This window comes from Amphiura filiformis, chromosome 5 (genome assembly GCF_039555335.1).
Source record: "Amphiura filiformis chromosome 5, Afil_fr2py, whole genome shotgun sequence".
NCBI lineage: Eukaryota > Metazoa > Echinodermata > Ophiuroidea > Amphilepidida > Amphiuridae > Amphiura > Amphiura filiformis.
Window position 1 is genome coordinate 16911715 of NC_092632.1, and position 18152 is coordinate 16929866.

Genomic DNA, 18152 nt, shown 5'->3' on the forward strand with positions numbered 1-18152 from the left:
GTAAATTATTTCACCACATAATTGCACAGCTCTACGTGATCCCAGCTTGAGAGCCTGCGATTGGAATTTAAGGTAACGCAACCGTGCGGACCTGGCGATCAAGTTGCTCAGTACGCATGCATTCATGTTATGTTGACCTCATCATCATTGAAAGTCAATGGTCAGTATATCTCTGGCCAGTATTAGCCATTACCGTAATAGAAGTCCTGTTGAGCTTATTAGAAATTGTAGACTAATTTAATAAAACCATGTCCTAATTCTTACAAGGTAGAATAGAAAACAAAACAAGTGCAAGAATATAATACTACATGTATATACGATTACATCAACACACGTGCCCTTAAGTTTAAAGTTCACAGGAAAGTTTGCTAAAGAGGATAATACATTGTACTTGATCAAGTTCAATAGCTCAATAGCTCTTAATATATAGTTGGTTGATCACACACAAAACGTCTCAATCACGCCTGGTTATCGAATCTCACACGTACTTGCGGGCTTCCAAATTCAATATTATTAAATCGGAATTATTAATTCAAACCTTTACTGGTATTACTAAGCTACTGGTAGGAAGATATGGTACCTGAATCACTGAATAACGGCAAAGAATCCAGGCGAAACCCAAATGGTGCCAGAAAAGTACTAATACTTTGAATTAAAACAATATAACTCAATGCTAATTGTTTAGTTCGCCCAAACTTGAATAAAAGATAATAAAAATTCCCTTTAAAAGGGAAGGCCAGCCTCAATGCAGAAGAGGTCTTGTAAATAGTTTGGGTCACCGTGAAAGGCATTTTTTAGGATCACGCTTACATCCACGTTACATGACAGTTCACCAAACCATCAATGGTGAGAACATGCACACTGAAACAGCAAAAAGCATTAACTCCTATAACTCCTGTCAACTCTTTAATTCATTACTCCAAATTGTTCTGTATTTTTGTCTTTACTGCTTTTTACCCATGCTTATTATTAAAATCAAGAAATACACTGCAGTTGTTAGTTAATTCGCTATGTAAACTCAACTTACATGCACATTTTATTTTAAAATGATTTTATATTATTTCGCAATGTATAGTTTACTAAAGTAGATAGTGGCAAGCACATGATAAAGGACTGATCATTCACTACAATCTTCACATTTAAACTGTATTTTTTGAATGTGTTGATTGTTAGTCCGAAACTCCTGCAAAGCTATGGACATGGCATCTTACCTACTCCATTCTGTATAATAGTCTGCATTGTGTGTTTTCTCAGTCTTCAATCATTTTGTTGAATGTAATTTTATGAATCAAATAAAAAAGATAGAAAGTGGCCTCACTTTAGTTATGTGTCATTTTACAGTATATATAATTTATAAAGTAAGACAATAATTTATTTATTTTCTATAAGTGCATGTTCAATATTATAGCTAGCCCCTAAAAACTTTATTTTCCATCGGATTTTTCCCGTTGAAAAGACAAAACTGATGTTAAAGATAGCAATAATATCATCAATAACATTTTGAGGCAATTTTATCCATTAAACGATACAGGATAGGATAGATAATTACTTTGACTTAAATGTGGTCCATATAATGAAGATTTTGATTCTACAACATTATTAGATCTGTTATCAACATATCAATTATGCACTCACAGGCAACCAAACATCATGCTATGCTCAGTAGTCCACTGATATGACCTCGTTCCAGTGATCATTCCCCGCTAATTACTAATTGTTGACCATGTCATTTTTTTGATATGCTGATAGCTGAACAAGTTTATGTTTATATGTGTAGGCCTAACCTATGATAACTTTTTAAGTCATAATTAATTCAAACATAACTTTGGCAATACTCACTCGTTTTCGTTCGTTGAAACGGCAAAACATACTTTCTTTTCCTTGCAAATCGAATTAGCAGACATCAAAAACATTTCCACCACAAGAAGTAAAAAAATAATTCATACCAATAGAAGAAGGCTATAATCTTAGCTAATCTTTAGTGTACACAGATCCCATCTCAGAATTAGATACCAGCCCTATGGGCTGGCGAAAATATCCATGTTCCATAGGCATGTTTTGGTTGTTACGGTATGCTAGAACAATCACCCGTAACGACTTCCAGAAGGGCAGGCATTCCTTAAAAAAATATTGGAAACAGTGTGTTTTTCTGTACAAAAATCTATCGTCTCATATAACACGGGCGACATTATTATTTTAAGTAAAACAACGAGGCGAAGCCGAGTTGTTTTCGCTAAAATGATGATGTCGCCCGTGCTTTATGAGACGATAGATACACGGCAGCAGCTAAAAATAAAACCTTTATTCTCATTCTTAATAAACACTTCAATTCAAATAAAAAATATTAATCGTAATACGAGGGCCCGCAACTATGGTGTATCTCCGCTCATGCATGACTTTTGACTGCTATAAATACAAGTTTGTACTTTTGTCTTTCAACACAAATACGCATTAGCGATGTTGAATAGTTGATTATGTAATTACATTAGCATAAAGACAATAGCGTATGGACACTGCCTGATTTATGGTTAATAAAATCTCGCGCCAAATTGAGGCATTGTTATATAATTCCAAATACTTGCTTATAGGTCGACTCTCGTAGTCAGACTCCTATAATGGCTCTCCAAACTACTCTATATCCAGCATAACATTTTTGATGTCTGGTCCAGTTAATCCTGTATCATCTGCCAACATCTTGATGTATTACTTCATGAGGAGGAGGCTCGCTTTCCGTGTTTGGGCTGCCACATAAGAACAATCGCTCCTTGCACAGTGCCCTGTAAACTTCAACCTTTTAATCCTGAGCCTCTCAGAGATTAGCAACGGTTTCTCATACAGTGCTTTATTGGTGGTGTGTGTTTGCCATGAGACGTCCAGTGCCTTTCGCAAAAGACGGGTATAGCAGCCACCCAAAGCTCTTGTCATTTTGGATGTTATTGTCCACGTTTCAGCACCGTATGTTAGTACAAATTCTACAGTGGTGGTAAATAACTTGATCTTCAGGTCTCTTGCCAGATTACTCTTCCAGATCTTGTCCATGCTATTGCAAACTTTCCAAGCAAGTGCCTTTCTGATGTTAAAGTCCTTCTCACTTCTGGCAGTCCATGCACCTAAGTATATGAATATATGAATACAAAACCCACCCAAGTCCATACTGTGGCCAAATTGAGTTAAGCATGGGAAATTGTTGCTATACATAGGCCTGTCATATGTATGAAAAAACAACTCAAATTTATCCTATGTGTCTATTGAGCATGTGAAAAATAGCATGTATGAAAGAACCACCCAAATCCATGATTTGAGTCTTGTAACACATTGATTGAAATCCAGTATGTATAAAAATCCGCTTGTAACACATTCATTGCTGGAGAGTGACTTTTGAAGAAAAAAATGTGTTTAATAAAGGAAAGTGTGTGGTTTATATTACATGGCAGAATGTTTATCAACATTATACATACCTGTGTGCTTTATTTTGTATTATCTTACTAGTGGTAATCTCATTTGTATATGATTCAAAAAACCACCCAAGTCCAGAATTTAAAATGAACCCCACGAAGTCCCTGAAATGCTAATCGTCATACTTAATACAGTTTAACCCACTCATTTGCAAGTAAAACTTACCATATTGACCAGGTAAATATAACTGAAGGAATTAAAATGATACACAGATTTTTCTCTCAAAATCACTTCCCATGGACTTGGGTGGGTTTTGTATTCATATATTCATATATTTAAAGTCGTGCACTACTTCCAAATCACTTCTGTCCAGTATTTTTTTTATTGAAGACGGAGTTTCAATGTGCAGCATTGTCTTGATCTTCTTGGTATTCATTCCTAGTCCTACTTTCTGTGCAGCAGCTTCAACAATAACAGTTCTTCTGCGTCTTTGAGGTTGTCGGCAAGAAGAGCAATATCATCTGCAAAATCCAGGTCTGTGATTGTGCGCGGGTCTATTCGCCTGCTATTCCTGGGCACAAGAGTGAAACAAGTCGCTCTTCATTGCCTTAATTCCATAGCCTTCCTTAGAACACAATCAAGGCCAACGATAAAGAGGAATGGTGCCAGAGTGTCTCCCTGCAGAACTCCAGCTTGGATCTCAAAACATCTAAAAAAAGTAACTAACCCCCGTTAAATAATGGCCATTATTCAAAACCGGGAGATTGTATTACACATCTGTAAAATGCGTTGGAAGCAGAATTTATTTCTACGCATTTTGACACCTCATTTGTAGCAATTTATTGTCTAAATATTGACGCCGCATCGTAAATTTAAATCAATGTAACCCAAGATTTGAAAGTTGCAGTATAAATTCGATTGATTTGTATTCAGTATGGAAGAAAATATGTGTAATGTTTAGGGTGTTTTTGTATTGTTGTGCAACTTTCAAATCTGGACCTCACCTGAGACCAAAATACCAATTTCGTCTCAGGACCTCACAACCAGTCAGAATTAATAGGTAAATTTTCACGGGAAAATTATCTGGACACGTGACACCCATGGGCGCAGACATATTAGCATTATGGACTGTGACCCCGAGCACAGCGGGTGTTCTTCCAATGTATTTGAATAGGAAGAGTTCTTCCTTTGAGGCAAAATAAGTTACTTGTCGCAAGTTAATAATGTTATGGTAAGAGTTTCCGTAGATAAATATTTTTTTCCGTAGATAGATATTTTTGAAATTACGTTTTGATGATATTGTGAAAAAATTAAGATAACATAATATTCAATAAATTTGCAATGCACAGATTTCTATCAACATTGCGGTCAAAAATACTATTCCAATTCAAAATTACTAAGACTTCAATAGCGAGGTCACCGCCGGGGGTCAGAGATCAGGCTGGAGGTTACACTCACATTGAAACGCATTGATCACGTGTCCAGAAAATTTTCCCGTGAAAATTTACCTATTAATTATTTTCTAGGCTATCGTGTCAAATGAGGTGTCAAAATGCGCAGAAATAAATTCTGCTTCCAACGCAATTTACAGATTTGTAATACAATAGCCCGTTTTTGAATAATGGTCATTATTTAAGGGGAATTAGTTACTTTCTCTTTAGATGTTTATGTTGGTACATGTATGGCAGCCACTAGTCTCTCAGGGACTCTATATGCACTCATTATCTGATTATGTCAAGCATTTTCCCACGGTGGATGGTATCAAATACATTCTTGAAATCGATGAATATTACTGCAGCATTCAGATTGTTGTTCTTGACTTCCTCAATTATCCTCCTTAGAACAAGTATCTGTGACACCGTAAATCTCCCAGGCCGAAAACCATTCTGATTGAATCTCAGGACCGGGTCAAGGTAAGGGCGAATCCTATTGAGTGTTCTTGCTACGATGGATGACAAACATATTCCCCTGTAGTTCTTCCATTCTCTTAAATCTTCACTTTTGGGGATTGGTATGTGGTTGAGAAGTGACAATTCTGTCCATTCATCAATGCCTCATTACAGAAGTTGAGGACTATGTCAATGTTTCAGGACTTCAGGTGGAATCCCATCTTCGCCGGTGCATTTCCTTCTGAATTGTCTTTTTGGCAGTGTCATATTCGTCCTGATCAAAAGCATCAGTTGGTATGTTCAACTGTTGGTATACTTGATCTAAGGCTTCATACTCATCGGTTACATTTGGTGGGTCTCCAAGTAGTTGCTGGAAGTGTTGGACAGACCTTTCATCTTGTGTGTTCCCTTTTATCATGTTTATTTGATCTTTTTAGCAGTTTTACGCACAGACTTCATTGGTGAGGTCCCAGGCTGCCTTTATGCTGGTAGTTGATGTTACAATTCTCTACCTCCTTGATCTTTCTTGCAAGGATTTGTTCAAGTTGGCTTTTTCATGAACATTTCTCAGATAATTCTTCTTAGACTGCAGCTTTGACCTTGACATGCTTGAGCCTTCTTGGTTGTCCACAAGTTGCGCTTGCTGTAGTTCTTTCCAGATTGTTTCCTTAGGACGCTCCCTAGCTTTTGGAATCAACTCCTCCGCAATCATTTAAAGCTCTTAATGGACCTTTGCACCCAATTACATCTGCAACCTCATATCCTTATCCACTAACAGCTGATACAGCTCTCTTCGTTCCGCTCACCAGTTCGCTTTAAAACCCGGACCGCTTGTCAAAACATCTTCCTATGGCGACTGGGCCTTTGCAGTGGCGGCACCCTTGCTCTGGAACAATACCCCTTTCACCATTCGTGCTGCTGTCTCCACTGATGAATTCAAAGCTCAAAACTTTCTTGTTCAATATTTCTTGCTTATCATGTTAGCTCATGTTCATGTCATTTTATAGTAGTTTAAGTTTAGAAACCTTTGCATTTTGCGCTAGATAAATGTTGTTAATTATTATTTATTATTAATCATGGCAATATCCTTGTTGGCCTGCATTCATACACTGCTGTAGCATTATCCTCATAATTCTTCTTTAGTGCGCTGATTTGGTTCCGCACCTTAACAGTGTATAGCGCTCCTGAAGCTCATCATCATTTACTTGTCTCCAGTCATGCATACTTAATTTTCCTAGGTAGAGTTTCACCACAAGCTCTTAGACGTAAGGTGTATTTTGGCTGTCACTGCTCCTATGCTAGCAAAGGAGTTGTACCAGAATGTAATATACCTGTACCTTAAATCTAGATGGTAATCTACATATCCAGAGTCGTGGTTCTGTCCCCGGTTCTGTCTTCCTAAAACAAATATATATATATGATGACAAGATCTGCTGGACTAACCTGCTTGACTAGCTTTAAGTTAGTCAAGCAACTGCCTGACTAGTTTTCAGTGCAGGGCTAAGTTGTAAAGCATTTCACCATTCCTCAGTGTTGGTGGTTTTATGATATGGAAAGTATTTCTTGCCAACACGAACATTGAAGTCGCCCATAACGATCAGAAGCTAAGGTATAAGGAGTTGTGCAATAATTGTATGTTTCTAAGCCTTTCCGGAGCGTTTTATTTAAAAGGTACCCGTGAATGCATGCCAAAAATCTCTTGCCCACTTTCGACCTGCCAAAAATTGCTTGAACCCCTCCCCCTTTTTTTCCGTTTGCCCTACCAAAAATTGCTTGCCCCGCCCCAGGGTTCGCAGGTTTTTGCCGCAGGTGGAAAAAACCGCGGTTTTAACCACGGTTTTAACCGCTTGGCTAAAACAGTTTTTGCCGGCAAATATGGCAAAAACTAAAAAAGTGATTTATAATTCAGTTTTTTTCATCTCAAAACAAATTATTAAGTTCTAAAAATAATTTCCTGAGTGTTACAAGGCCATATTTTGTAATTATGAGTAACATATTAAGAAATTAAATTCATGTGTTTTCATTGCTCAAATGCATTTAACCGAAATGTGGCGTATACCAAATTCAAAACTTTTCCATTGTAAGGACTTGATGAGACAAATAATATGTTTAATGATTCATTAAAAGTTGTGTGTTACTGTTTATGAACTTTCTGTGTTACTTTTTAAATATTTGAGTGATTACATGTGAGTTTTTGCCATTTTTGCCGGTTTAAACCGGGCAAAAACAGGTTTTTGCCGGCAAATACCAAACCATGCCCCGCCCTCTTTTTGCGGTGACATACCGCTATCTCTAAGGACCGCTATCTCTAAGGTTCGAAATCTCTAAGGTTCGCTATCACTAACATGTAAAGTCTATGGAGATCAGAATTCCGCTATCTCTAATAGAGAAAAGGGTTCGCTATACCTAAAAAAAGGTCCGCTACTTCTAAGGTTCGATATCACTAATTTAGAATAAGGTTCGCTATCACCAACAATAACCAACAATACATCGTGTATCCTTAAAATGGACTTTCCTTTCAAAAGTTTTTAATCATTAGGAATAATTTCTGATCCCGATTTATTATCGAAATGTAATCAAAAATTAATAAATGTCGACATGAAGAAAAACTTTTTCAAAATGTTACCCAAAAATCTTGTTAGGTCCGAGGTCCTTATAAAAATTTTCATGACTTCTTTCTAACCCATGTATTTTTTCAAATAAATAATAAAAACTGATCTGTTTAATGTAACTGAACTCCCGAGATACACGTGATCAATTTTTTTGTGGGTATGTTCCCTCCGGAATTTGAGATGGTGAGTCTTTTGGAGCTGTGAATGAACAAAATCAAGGGTCTTTCTTGGTTTTTTGGTTGAAAATTACCTGGAAATATTATAAATGAGTCTTTAGGAGCTGAAATGATCAAAATCAAGGGTCTTTCAGTCCCGGCTTTCAGTAATGTTTTGGTAACTTTCAGGTGTCTTTGCGCAGTCCAAAAACAGGGGTCAGTCTTTCCGGGAAAACATGCCCATATGATCATTTGTGCTCCTTGTGTTAAGTGTCAGCTCTGGACTGAACTCAAGAATTGGCCGAACTAAAGCCAAACTAAAAAATTACTAAAATGTCGACATGAAGAAAAACATTTTCAAAATGTTACCCACAAATCTTGTTTGGTCCGAGGTCCTTATAAAATTTTTTCATGACTTCTTTCTAACCCATGTATTTTTTCAAATAAATAATAAAACTGATCTGTTTAATGTAACTGAACTCCCGAGATACACGTGATCAATTTTTTGTGGGTATGTTCCCTCCGGAATTTGAGATGGTGAGTCTTTTGGAGCTGTGAATGAACAAAATCAAGGGTCTTTCTTGGTTTTTTGGTTGAAAATTACCTGGAAATATTATAAATGAGTCTTTAGGAGCTGAAATGATCAAAATCAAGGGTCTTTCAGTCCCGGCTTTCAGTAATGTTTTGGTAACTTTCAGGTGTCTTTGCGCAGTCCAAAAACAGGGGTCAGTCTTTCCGGGGAAACATGCCCATATGATCATTTGTGCGCCTTGTGTTAAGTGTCAGCTCTGGACTGAACTCAAGAATTGGCCGAACTAAAGCCAAACTAAAAAATTACTAAAATGTCGACATGAAGAAAAACATTTTCAAAATGTTACCCACAAATCTTGTTAGGTCCGAGGTCCTTATAAAATTTTTTCATGACTTCTTTCTAACCCATGTATTTTTTCAAATAAATAATAAAAACTGATCTGTTTAATGTAACTGAACTCCCGAGATACACGTGATCAATTTTTTTGTGGGTATGTTCCCTCCGGAATTTGAGATGGTGGGTCTTTTGGAGCTGTGAATGAACAAAATCAAGGGTCTTTCTTGGTTTTTTGGTTGAAAATTACCTGGAAACATTATAAATGAGTCTTTAGGAGCTGAAATGATCAAAATCAAGGGTCTTTCAGTCCCGGCTTTCAGTAATGTTTTGGTAACTTTCAGGTGTCTTTGCGCAGTCCAAAAACAGGGGTCAGTCTTTCCGGGGAAACATGCCCATATGATCATTTGTGCGCCTTGTGTTAAGTGTCAGCTCTGGACTGAACTCAAGAATTGGCCGAACTAAAGCCAAACTAAAAAATTACTAAAATGTCGACATGAAGAAAAACATTTTAAAAATTTTACCCACAAATCTTGTTATGTCCGAGGTCCTTAAATTTTTTTTTCATGACTTCTTTCTAACCCATGTATTTTTTCAAATAAATAATAAAAACTTATCTGTTTAATGTAACTGAACTCCCGAGATACACTTGATCAATTTTTTGTGGGTATGTTCCCTCCGGAATTTGAGACGGTGAGTCTTTTGGAGCTGTGAATGAACAAAATCAAGGGTCTTTCTTGGTTTTTTGGTTGAAAATTACCTGGAAATATCATAAATGAGTCTTTAGGAGCTGAAATGATCAAAATCAAGGGTCTTTCAGTACTGTTTTGGTAACTTTCAGGGGTCTTTGCGCAGTCCAAAAACAGGGGTCAGTCTTTCCGGGGAAACATGCCCATATGTGCGCCTTGTGTTAAGTGCCAGCCCTGGACTGAACTCAAGAATTGGCCGAACTAAAGCCAAACTTAAAAATTAATAAATGTCGACATGAAGAAAAACATTTTCAAAATCTTGTTAGGTCCGAGGTCCTTAAATTTTTTTTTCATGACTTCTTTCTAACCCATGTATTTTTTCAAATAAATAATAAAAACTGATCTGTTTAATGTAACTGAACACCCGAGATACACGTGATCAATTTTTTGTGGGTATGTTCCTCCGGAATTTGAGATGGTGGGTCTTTTGGAGCTGTGAATGAACAAAATCAAGGGTCTTTCTTGGTTTTTTGGTTGAAAATTACCTGGAAATATCATAAATGAGTCTTTAGGAGCTGAAATTATCAAAATCAAGGGTCTTTCAGTAATGTTTTGGCAACTTTCAGGTGTCTTTATGCAGTCCAAAACAGGGGTCAGTCTTTCCGGGAAACATGCCCATATGATCATTTGTGCGCCTTGTGTTAAGTGTCAGCTCTGGACTGAACTCAAGAATTGGCCGAACTAAAGCCAAACTAAAAAATTACTAAAATGTCGACATGAAGAAAAACATTTTAAAAATGTTCCCCACAAATCTTGTTAGGTCCGAGGTCCTTAAAAAAAATTTCCATGACTTCTTTCTAACCCATGTATTTTTTCAAATAAATAATAAAAACTGATCTGTTTATGTAACTGAACTCCCGAGATACACGTGATCAATATTTTTGTGGGTATGTTCCTCCGAATTTGAGATGGTGGGTCTTTTGGAGCTGTGAATGAACAAAATCAAGGGTCTTTCTTGGTTTTTTGGTTGAAAATTACCTGGAAATATCATAAACGAATCTTTAGGAGCTGAAATGATCAAAATCAAGGGGTTTTCAGTACTGTTTTGGGGGTCTTTGCGCAGTCCAAAAACAGGGGTCAGTCTTTCCGGGGAAACATATGATCATTTGTGCGCCTTGTGTTAAGTGCCAGCTCTGGACTGAACTCAAGAATTAGCTGAACTAAAGCGAGGTAAAATATACAGTGTGCATTTGGGGAAGAGGTAGCAAATGACCTGTGTAATGTAACTAAAACTCAAGAATTGACCAAACTAAAGACAGGTAAAAATTAGTGGATACTGGAAACATCGAAATATGCACTGACATGTGGATATTTCCCCCTTCAAGGCTATTCCCAGCGCTGATGAGTGGGCTAAAAAAAACCCAAACATGTCAGATTAATGCTCACTACGCTGCGTTCATAATCTCAGTTAATCTGTTTGTTTTTTTGTAATTCAAATTGTTTTATATTGATGAAATAAATTCGCATTGTGCCAAATGAAATATCAATATAATTATCTATCAACAACTTTTATTTGGTAAATTTGTGATAGCGTATTTAAGATATTGCTTTTGTATTTTAAAAGTGTAAAGATGCTTAAGATATTGCTTTTGTATTTTAAAAGTGTAAAGATGCTTTATGTGCATATTGAAGTTTTGCAAAAAGGGTTCTCAAACAATTGGAAATGCAAATCGGGAAGCAATGTTTTTTGGCAGGCTGAAGGGGCAAGTAATCATCTTTATTGAGATCAGGCGCAGGCTGAACATAATAAAGACCATTCAGGGTGTAAAAGCCCAACAACAGATGAAATGGTTTGGTCATGTTTTCTGTATGCCCAATTCAACCACTGTCTCACTTTCCAAGCACAGGCCAATATCAAGCCATAGGCAGACTGGAGTAAACAAACACAACTCACAGGATGCTTTAGACCAGATGGAAGTGCTTGGAGACTCCTAAAATAGAAAACAGGAACACATTTACCATATATAACAATGTAACTATCGCTTAGAATAGAACACAATCATGTGTGTTCCTTTTTCTATTCTGAAGAGTCTCCAAGTACTTTCAACAAAGTACATAATAATACATGTTGTACTTACATTGTAAAAAAAGAAAGTAAAAGAAATATACAATATTTTATGATAAATGAATATACCATGTTTTATTTTTCATTACAAACTGAAGCAGTGTGTTTGCTGAGTGATGGACTCTTCAAAAAAGTATGTATCATTTGCCACATCTTTTATTTATTCCCCCAATACAGTTACAGTCAAAGCACCCTTTAATTTTGTGTCTTCATTAATCTTTAGAATTCGTCGGCTGTATTCCATAGTGGCGTATAGTGATTTTTGGTCATTTTTTTGAAAATTGGCACATATGTTTTTAATGATGTTCTTTTTCATTTTTCTAAGTCTCATCAGTCAAAACTAGCTAATTAATAAGTAATTAATTGATTAAATGTGTCGTATAGCTACAAAGTGAAATTTTATGTTTTCCATAGTGGCGTATCGACCATACGCCACTTTTTATACACATTTTATAATTATGAAATATCGGCAAAAATGAAAAACATTGTATACACGTATCGGACCTATACGCCACTATGGAATACAAACAACAAAAAGTAACGCCATAGGGATTACACGGCGACCGAGGTGGCGTAAGGTTAACGTTAGGTTAGGGTATTGCGTTTTGTTTGTTTTCCATAGTGACGTATAGTTTTGTGCTTTTTATTTTCAGTTTGCCAGCAATAGTATGTACCGTATTTATTTCTTTTGAAAAATATATAACAATAAAATCTATTTAGTTTACTACAGAAATTTCACATCATTTACAAAATATAATGAATGTCTGATTTACACAACTCGATTTTAAATTGGCATTTCTTCAAACCCGATTTTCTCGAAAAGTTGTTTATTAGCGGCGCCCCACTATACGCCACTATGGAATACAGACGACGAATTCATACATAGATTCTAAACAGTTCACTGGTTGATTACCTTTCAAATTCAATATTCCCATAATCAGTATTAGAAAAAATACTACTGAAAGAGTTTTGCCAAATTCTTTTGTAGGATATAGTTTCTTGCACTGTTTCAAAAAATTCTTCTTTTATGATAATGCTTGACTTCAACCAGAAGAAACAAAATATTAATTTCATCTTTCTCCCCTAATCTTACTTAGATGTTTCAAAGAATCAAAGTTTATTCTTGTTGATTCTCATGTTAACATGATAGTTTAGAATAACTACTGTTGATTCTTATATTCACATGATTGTTTGAACTAAACTATCATGTAAACATAAATTAAAATTTGCATGAAAACTTTGGTGGCAATTACTTGCTTCCCAGTTCCTACCCTATGCAAAGAAATTCAACCAGGAACAATGTTAGTTGGGTGTGGTGTCATGACTAAACCAAGCCAAAATGAAATGGCATCTATTCTAGTTGACACCAAACTTTGGTGTATCATTTGTGTATAAACCAACTAAATTAACAAAAGAGCACAGAATAAAGCACAATCCCCATTGTAATCTATACACCAAATTCCATGCTCTTTAAAAACAAGGATAAACCAAACTTAGTAGGTTACTTCCCATACCATATTGACACTGAACTCAATAATTTCATTATCAGGACAGATGTTTTTTTCATTACATGATGCTTCTACCTATAGAGTCTATCACCAAAACAATTTCAATTCTGTTCAGGGTAATTTTAAGTTAAAATATCAAACGCTAGTCTGATACAATCATAGGCTTCTGTGTACCCCCACAGTGCTGTCAAAGAGTCTTACATTGTAGTACTTCCCATCCTTATCAATCAGGTAATAAAACCGATGACCTTTGACCTCAACTGGCAGGTGTTGGCGAATTGCATGTCGTGAATGCTTGGCAGAGATACTTGATAGAGGCACGTTGAATGATGACAGTCTTCCAAAGAAGCCATACTTGTAGAAAGTCACAAACTCACCACCTTTCTTAAGGACAAGTGCATGGATATTTTTATGGCAGTACGCTAGACCTCCAAAGAGAATGAGTCCCGCTGCATTAAAAGAAATCAAACAAGTTTATAAAAGTTAATTGCATATATCTCATTTTGAGTTTTGAAAATTGGAAGTGATTTCAGCTACAAAATATTTAATACTTGTCAGATTTATGTTGAGTTTGTAGGAGACCTGCCAGGAAGATACAACTGGGAATTATTTGCAAAGCAGAACTTTTAGGACTTTTCATAGGAGAACAGCAAATCTGACTCCTGAGAAGTTTGAGGTGAGCTTTATAAATTGCTCTTCTTACAGTCCTGAAAATCTGGGAATGTGTGAGTTATATCTTTCAGCAGGTTCCTTTATTTTACAGGGTACCTTGAAATGCCAATAAAAGCTGTGTTTTGGGGAAACCAGACCTCTGGAAATGTAGGTTCACTTTAAGGGTTCAAAGATACTTTGAACCAGATAATTAATCTTGAGACAAATTATCAGTGTTAGTGATTACTTTTCAATAAGATCTAATTCAGTTCCATAAAACGCACTGACATTACAATGATATCAACTCGATGAGGCAGCCGTTTCATGTGCACATCTATACAATATCTTTGTGTATGATCTAAAGCTGCACCCAATGATACGTGAATCCCTCCATATTGTAGAAAATTACTTCATGAAGGTGAATTTACATAAATTGAAGTTGCTGAGTGGCAATTAAGCAACTGATTTTAGCAATGTGTCAGAGCAATTTATCCTGCTTGGAATCTGATAGTGATCAAAAATCAGTTACTCCTCACTGAGCAACTGTGCAAATTAAGCACAATATTTAGAAACAAGCACATAAAATTAAAAAGGCTTTTCTTGGAGGAGAATCTGTGACAATAGCCATCATAATTATTATTAATACAAACATTGAGATGTGCCTGTCTGGACAATGATGCCATTTGTGGCATTTATAATAACACTGTCAGTTTCAACACATACCTGCACTAGAACATATCAATGGCACAATGTAAATCCAGCGACCAGTGCTCATCTTATAATTGATTCCTTGCCATGATGACCAATTGATTAGTTCCTTTGGTATTCCATCAGGATACTTCATCTGTGCGATACGTCTTGTCTCCGAGCCAGCTACGATAGAATTATACAGCACATAAGTCCAAAAGCCACACTGCGCAATAATGAACACACCAATGAGACGAAACAACCAGAATGACTTGTGCTTATAAAGGAGGAAGTCTCTTGTCACCTCAGATTTATTGTATCGGAAACAGCTCCTTACTAGAATCACTGCATTGTTTCTTTGGTGAGTTAGCCTTGTGAGAAATTGTTTAGCATTTGAAAATTGTGGCATAGATTTGCACATAATTGTCCTTGTCAGACATCTATTTAGTTGTCTTGGTACCAACCATGCTTTTGCAAGCTGTGAATGCATTGCAGGCAATTTCTGATGTATTATCATTCTTGTCAGCAGCATATTTTACCTGCAAAATATCACACAAAAAGCAACAATTTTTATTATCATTTGGAATTGAAATATTTGAGGCTTTTGAAGATCAAAACGAAAGATCTGTGGCTTGAACTAATTAATTTAAACCTTCAAAATCTGAGGTTCTACTGTTAGGGGCTGTGCAATAATCATGAGCCCCCCCACGGCTCACCAAAAATCACTTCCCCCCCAGTCTGCCAAAAAATCATTGCACATGCTAATTTTTTTGGATCCCAATTTGCAAACTTTAAATGGTCTAGATACATGTTGCGAGCGCAGTGAGCAAGAAGATTTACAAATTTAAAGGCGCCCCGTGAATGTGTGCCAAAAATTGCCTGCCCCCCTCCTTTCGGCTTGCCAAAAATTTCTTGCCCCCCCTTAATTTTACCCTCCCCAGGGCTCATAATTATTGCACAGCCCCTTACACAAAAACTCCAAAAGTTTCTGCGATGGGCACAAAAATTACAATTGAAATATATCCCCTAAATGTTGTGACCAAGTACCAAAAATTTCTTGCAGATTAATTAGTTTCCGTTAGCAAAAATATCATCAAATTTGAATTTCGTTCTGGTATACCAGAACGAAATTACACATGGCTAGGTATGCCCACATTGCCTATCATAGAGGGCTCCTTCAACACACACCCAACTTGTGACCACAGAAATGGTTTCACTTTGTAATCCCCATAGGAAAGTACAAAAATAATTTGAAATTTGGACACCAGAAACTTTACGTAGAAAGTCAAAATCTGTCAATTGGTATACCTTGATACAAAAGTTATCATACATGAGTGATATACAAGTGTAGTAAGATTTTTTCAGATAAAATCGCTTTTGTGTAAAATGGATCGCCGTGCTGAAAAATGCTGCATTACTTGCTTTTTTGTACAGTAATTAAGAAATAAAGGGCAATGCATGATCCTTTACACGAAAATAATGTGTCCGAGGCAGTAAAAATGTAAATAATGGGTGAGGCGCAGCCGAACCCATTATTTAAATGATTTTACTGCCGAGGACACATTATTTGCGTGTAAAGGATAATGCTGCACCCTTTATTTCTATTCTATTACCACAAAATAGTGCGATTTAAAGAGAAAATATCACATTTTTTGCCCAAATATTTCAAGTTGTTTACCTTAAGGTGTAGCGCCTACACGTAGCCAAAGCGTATGCACATTCCAATAACACAACCTAACATTCCATTCTCCCCTATAAGCAGGTATGCACATACAATAACACACCCCTGGCATTCCATTCTCCCCTACATAAGCAGGTGTGCTGTGCGTGCGCTTTGCTGTACGCTGTGATGATATAAGAACATAAAGTTCGTTGCCCTTGACACTTTATCGCTAATTAATGGTCTGTCACGTGACGCGTTCCAACAAATCACAGTGCGCGATTTTGAATAATGGGTCGTGGGGGTAATAGAATTCATTATAAAGGTACAGTCGATGATGGTCACAGAATTTGGAAAAAGACATTTGCCCATAACTTTGTTAATTTTTGTCCTAGTTACAGACATGGTTGACCCCTCATTGTTAAATAATCACCTTTCCAAATAAAACAATTTCCATGTGAGATACCTACTTGAAAATTTGATGATCATACCTATAAGGCTATTTAAATGAAAGTTGATTCCCAGTTTCCCGTTACCCTACTCCGCTCAAAACAATTTACTGGCCAAATATTTCATTATTTTGAATAAAATGTTGATTTCTAACAAACTTTAACATACAAATAAATATTGTGGTTTTAAATATATCATAAATCTCTTTCTGTTGATTTTCAGGGATTTTCTTTGCAGTAGGAGCATGGTATATGGTTAATAATGAATCAATAATGAATACCTACTCAATTCTCTGTCCCGCACTTTTTGATCTGCTCTGATTTCATCCCGTAAAAAATATTTTGAAACTTTTGATAATAATAGTTGTACAATCACCTTCATGTGGTTTTAAACTACATCTGTAAACTACAAACTGTGATTTATCACATGTATACATGGGTAGTTATTGGTTTACACATGTAACAGATGCAATATTTGGTATAAAATAATGAATAATGAATAATGATATGGTCACCTACACAGTCATGAAAAATTATGTAACGGGAAACTGGGGATTGACTTTCATTAGCCTAAACATGGCTTATGCCTACGGAACAGTGTAATACACATTAAATCATGCATAAGTTCTCGTAAATGCAAATTCGAAATCAACTGAAATTTTGGAAATAAGCTTTTTGCGTGAATATCTACTGAAAAATGTCATAAAAAGAGGATGCTAGGATCACAAAATCCTCCTTTTATTGGCCTACAGTGGAGTGGCACACGCCTATCTAGCAGCGCCGGTGCATTCCCGGGGGTGCATTCTCCCCCGGCATTCTCCATGTTCTCTATACTGTCTATGTTCATAAAAAGAAACAATACAATTACAAATTACACAAAATTATACATTTAACATGTATAACAGTTAACACTATGAAAAAGCATGAACCATGTGAACAGAGAAAACATGAAAAATATGCCTGTTGAAAACTTTAAAGCATGATTCATGATCTGTTTCAATCATGCATGCAATGCATGCATGTACATGTGTATCATGATTGATGGTATGCACACAAAATGCATGCAATCAAAATTCAACTTCACAGTTTTTGCAGTTTGCACTGTACATGCTGTAAGCTTATCATGCTATTTACCATTGGTTTAAAAACTAAAGTTAAGTTAAGGCCAAATTAAACACTAAAAACTCCTGCTTGTCCTTTTCCACCTGCAATGCTAAGCAGTAACCCCGGGCAGTAAGAAAGAGAAGAAGAATCGCAGCCAAATATTTGTACACATGTGTGTATTTTATTTCTAGCAGTCGACCTTTATTTTCTCTGGTCGACTTCGCACATCTTGATGCACAAAAGATATTGACACTGTAAAAAATAAATTAAAAGTAATTTTAGAACGTGATTCTAGCACATTAACTAGAATATGATTGTCAAAGAATAGTAAAATAAATATTATTATAGTCACAGTTTAATAT

The 18152-nt window shown here is 36.2% G+C and overlaps 1 protein-coding gene across 2 annotated transcripts; it reads right to left on the reverse strand.

Moving 5' to 3' along the window:
• Nucleotides 1-11779: 11779 nt before the first annotated feature.
• LOC140152730 (transmembrane protein 223-like) lies at nt 11780-18007 on the reverse strand. Of its 2 annotated transcripts, none has more exons than XM_072175208.1 (3): nt 17821-18007; nt 14614-15116; nt 11780-13688 (listed from the first exon to the last, which is right to left on the reverse strand). In XM_072175208.1, exons 2-3 carry the CDS (start codon nt 15107-15109, stop codon nt 13396-13398), a joined length of 789 nt encoding a protein of 262 aa, XP_072031309.1. In that variant the 5' UTR covers nt 15110-15116; nt 17821-18007; the 3' UTR covers nt 11780-13395. The 2 variants fall into 2 exon arrangements, with proteins under 2 accessions (XP_072031309.1, XP_072031310.1); XM_072175209.1 differs by having other exon boundaries at nt 17892-18000.
• Nucleotides 18008-18152: the final 145 nt, after the last annotated feature.